Source organism: Drosophila gunungcola, unplaced genomic scaffold (genome assembly GCF_025200985.1).
Source record: "Drosophila gunungcola strain Sukarami unplaced genomic scaffold, Dgunungcola_SK_2 000179F, whole genome shotgun sequence".
Taxonomy (NCBI): Eukaryota; Metazoa; Arthropoda; class Insecta; order Diptera; family Drosophilidae; genus Drosophila; species Drosophila gunungcola.
In genome coordinates this window covers 13,248-17,090 of record NW_026453340.1, presented here as the reverse complement: position 1 = coordinate 17,090, position 3,843 = coordinate 13,248, and the positions used below count along the sequence as shown (strand labels likewise).

At 48.9% G+C, this 3,843-nt stretch overlaps 1 protein-coding gene across 1 annotated transcript; it reads right to left on the bottom strand.

Annotated features, from left to right (window-relative positions):
* Window positions 1-2,554: 2,554 nt before the first annotated feature.
* Window positions 2,555-3,604, bottom strand: LOC128265930 (uncharacterized). The gene has a single exon (XM_053002179.1). The coding sequence runs from the start codon at window positions 3,602-3,604 to the stop codon at window positions 2,555-2,557; it is 1,050 nt and encodes a 349-aa protein (XP_052858139.1).
* Between the last annotated feature and the right edge of the window lie 239 nt (window positions 3,605-3,843).

Genomic DNA, 3,843 nt, shown 5'->3' with positions numbered 1-3,843 from the left:
AGCGGACCGTATTTATACAAACTATTCGCTCATATTAAGCAGTAACAAAATCCAAGATAATTTACATAAATTCTTCGTATTCATTCTTTGTTCTATGTTTCTTTTTAGTTTCTGAACATACATTCTAATAATTCATGTTCTTTTTCAATTTAAACTTCTTAAATATATTTTGTTCAGACAATTTTAATTTTTAAATTTTATTTTAATTTAAACTGGATTATTAGTTTTAGCATCTGGCATTCACTTAATTTATATGCTAAATAAAAAGAAACAGCTAATAAGCACAATGTCTGATTCTCAACAAAAAAAAATAAAAGTTCAAGCTAAATCAAAACAATAGGACTTCTCTTATGGGCGATCGGTGTCGCCGACGTCTGCCATTGTATGCGCTGTTTTTGCAAGTATGTGTGTACTCCGTAGCAAACTACATGCTGCTAGAAGTGGCAATCCCTCTTCACAGGTTTGCTGCGCCGGTCTCCGTATGCGGCATTTACGAAGATGAGGTCGCAAGCGCCCAAACCTGCAGCAGCCTTATGGGGGTTATGTTGTTACGTGTTGGTATGTGGGCTGGCCGGCCTCCGATGAACGTGCTATACATACATACATAGACACATTGTGAGGTTACACTCGCACATTTCAATTAACACAAATAATTACCCTTTCTTTTTGAACGACTTTGTTTTAACAATAGGCTCATTTCTTCTTGTAAGAGCGCGTGGTCTTTGTCCTCTCTGGCTTTTGAGGTACAGTTTATGCAGGCAGGGATTTTTCCCAAACTCGCTCATTTTTCCTCCTTTGCCTTTCGCACGCCGAAAAAGAGCGAGAGAGAGAGAGAGAGAGAGAGAGATCTAAGTGGATTTTTTTTTTTTATTATTATTAAGAAAAGCTTAAATATATACAGAAATAATACAAAAGACAGAAGAGGAAGAAGTAGAAAACGGGACCGCCGCAGAGCTATACTTCGCGGGTCGAATAGCGGTCTGGTTGCCGCTCGTCCCAATTCCGCTTGTTGCGTCGACTCTGTTCTCGACGCCTTAAGTCCTTCAGGATGCCGGCGGCCAGATTAGCTACCACATCCCAATTCCGCTGGTTTTCCAGCATGCAATTGATTACGTTATCCACTGTCAGCAAACGCTCGGTTCTTAATTCAGCTTCGGCTCGGTTCCTCGCGTATAGGGGGCAGATGAAGATGCTTGCTGTGCCGCAGTGGTCGCAGCAGGGGTTCGGCTCGTGCTTGAACCTGTACAGGTATTCTTTATAGCATCCGTGCCCGGAGATCATATGTGTGAGGTAGAAATCTACCTGCCCGTGTTTTCTCTGCAGCCAAGGGATTAGACTGGGGATTAACTTGTGCGTCCACCGTCCTGTGCTCGCACTGTTCCACCTCCTTTGCCAAGCCTCTATTGTGCTGCTGCGCTGGGTCCTACTTCCTGTACTTCCTGTCCTTCGTTCTGCCGCCAGCAGGTCTATCGGTATTGTACCGGCTATCACTAGCGCGGCTTCCTCTGATACCGTGCAGAAGCTGCTTGTGATGCGCAGTGCGCAGCGTCTGTAGACCGCTTTGCACTGGCGACTATATGTTGCGGTTTTCATAGCCTCGGCCCATATGGGCGAAACGTACAGGATGGTCGAGGTCACCACTGTGGCTATGATCCTTCTTCTGTGCTGCTTTGGGCCTCGGGTGTTGGCCATCATCCTTGAGATGGATGCAGTCGATCTGGACGCTTTGGCTGCTGTATACGCTAGGTGGGTCTTGAACGTAACCTGTGATCGATCATTACCCCAAGGTACTTGTTTGAGTCGCTTGATGCTATTAAAGTTGATCCGACTCGAATTATTGCCATCTCAACAGTCTTCCTGCTGCTTATGAGCACTGCCTCCGTTTTGTGCTAGGCAAGCGATATTCCGTTGTCTGCGAGCCAGCTCATAAAGGTGTCTATGGAGAGGCTGAACTCTACCGTGGCCTCTTCGAGGGTTTTTGCTACTGTTACCAGCGATATGTCGTCCGCAAAGCCCACTACGGTGCATCCTTCGGGTAGTGCCTGCCTTAGAATCCCGTCGTACATGGCGTTCCACAGAATCGGGCCCAGGACTGAGCCTTGAGGTACTCCTCCTGTCACCTGGTACTCATGCTCTCCGACGTCTGAAGAGTATGTGAGCACTCTGTCCTTGAAGTAGTCCGCTTCGAGGTCGGTAAGGTAGTCAGAAATTCCCATTAGATGAAGCGCTCGCAGGACAAGGTTCCAGTTGGCGGAGTTAAATGCATTCTTGACATCCAGAGTGCAGACGAGGCAGTACTCTTTTGAGCCGCCTATCCATCTTTCTCCTTCAATTGCCTTAGCAGTCAGTGTGGTGACCGCTCGGATCGCGTCAATGGTACTTTTTTTCTTTCGGAAACCAAACTGCTGATCCCAGAAAGCTCCGAGTTCGTCGAGTTCCTTTTCGAGGTGGGTGCATATTATGCGCTCAAATATCTTACCCATCGTATTTAGCATACAGAGGGGCCTTTATGACGATGCGTCATCGTTCATCTTGCCCGGTTTTGGGATAATTACTAATCTCTTCCGCTTCCATCCTGTTCATCCAACGAACCTTGGATGATACACTTGTTATACATTTCCGTGAATATACCCGGGTAAGCTGCCACTATTGTGTGCAGCGCAGCATTGGGAATGCCATCCGGACCAGGGGCTTTCCCAGCCTTGGTTTTCCTTAGTGCTGCCAGTACTTCGGCTTCGCTAGTGAGTACGGTATCGCCTAATCCGCTTGCTTGCCAGGTAAGGGGCGGCTGTGTGGGAAACAAAGTAGCCACTTTGTTGCCAAGCTGCAACTGGTTAGTAGGGGTCGGCTGCCTGTTGAGCTTACCCATGACCATCCTGTATGCTGACCCGAATGGTTCTGCATCCGCAGCTTCGCACAGCTCCTGGAAGCATCTGGCCTTGCTGGCTTTGATCGCGTTTTTCAGCACCTTTCTCTTGGCCCTATAGGTTGCTTCGCTCAGCTTTTGGTTTTCGCGTCCTCTGCTTCTCTGACACCTGCGTCGGGCCGCAAGGCAGTCTCTCCTCGCTCCGTTTATCTCCTCGTTCCACCACGGAACTGGTCTACGCCCATTACCACCTTTCGTGGCTTTTTCCATGGAGGCATCACACGCCGCCTTAACTCTATCGGCTAAGTTCTTCGCGCAGGTATTAGCGTCTCCTGTAACGCAGACGCCTTCCATGAGTGCTAGGAGGGCCACTGTGTTAAGGGTATGGGCTTTGTAGGACGTTAGGCGACTGGTAGGGGAGGCCAATCTGGGTCTTGTCTGGGTGATGATCAGCGCGTGGTCGCTGTGATTGTAGATGTCTGACACCCTCCATGCGCAGTTACGTGCCAGTTCTGGGCTGGCGAAGGTCAAATCAATAATCGATTCCTGGTCTGACTTGCTAAGGGTTGGCCTGTTCCCTTCGTTGAGTAGGCAAACATTTAACGAAGCCAACGCCTCAAGGAGGATGGTTCCCCGCTGTGTCGTACTAGCGCTGCCCCATGTTGTGGACCATGCGTTGAAATCACCTGCGATGAGGATTGGTGACCTGCCGCGTGCGTCGTCAGCGATCTCCTGCATTATTGCTCTGAACTCGCTAATACGTACGCTTGGGGCAATGTAGCAGCTGTAGATTGTTAGGCCTCTGAACATTTATATCATCCCGCCCTGGATGCCCTTTGCGATAGGTGTCCAGAAGGCTGCCCGCAGCTCCAAATCGCTGCTCTACCGTCCGCGCTATGTTGCCATACGCCTTCGTGTTTGGCCTTATAGGGCTCGCTGATTATTGCCACATCAGCCTGTTGTTCGATCGCCGTCTG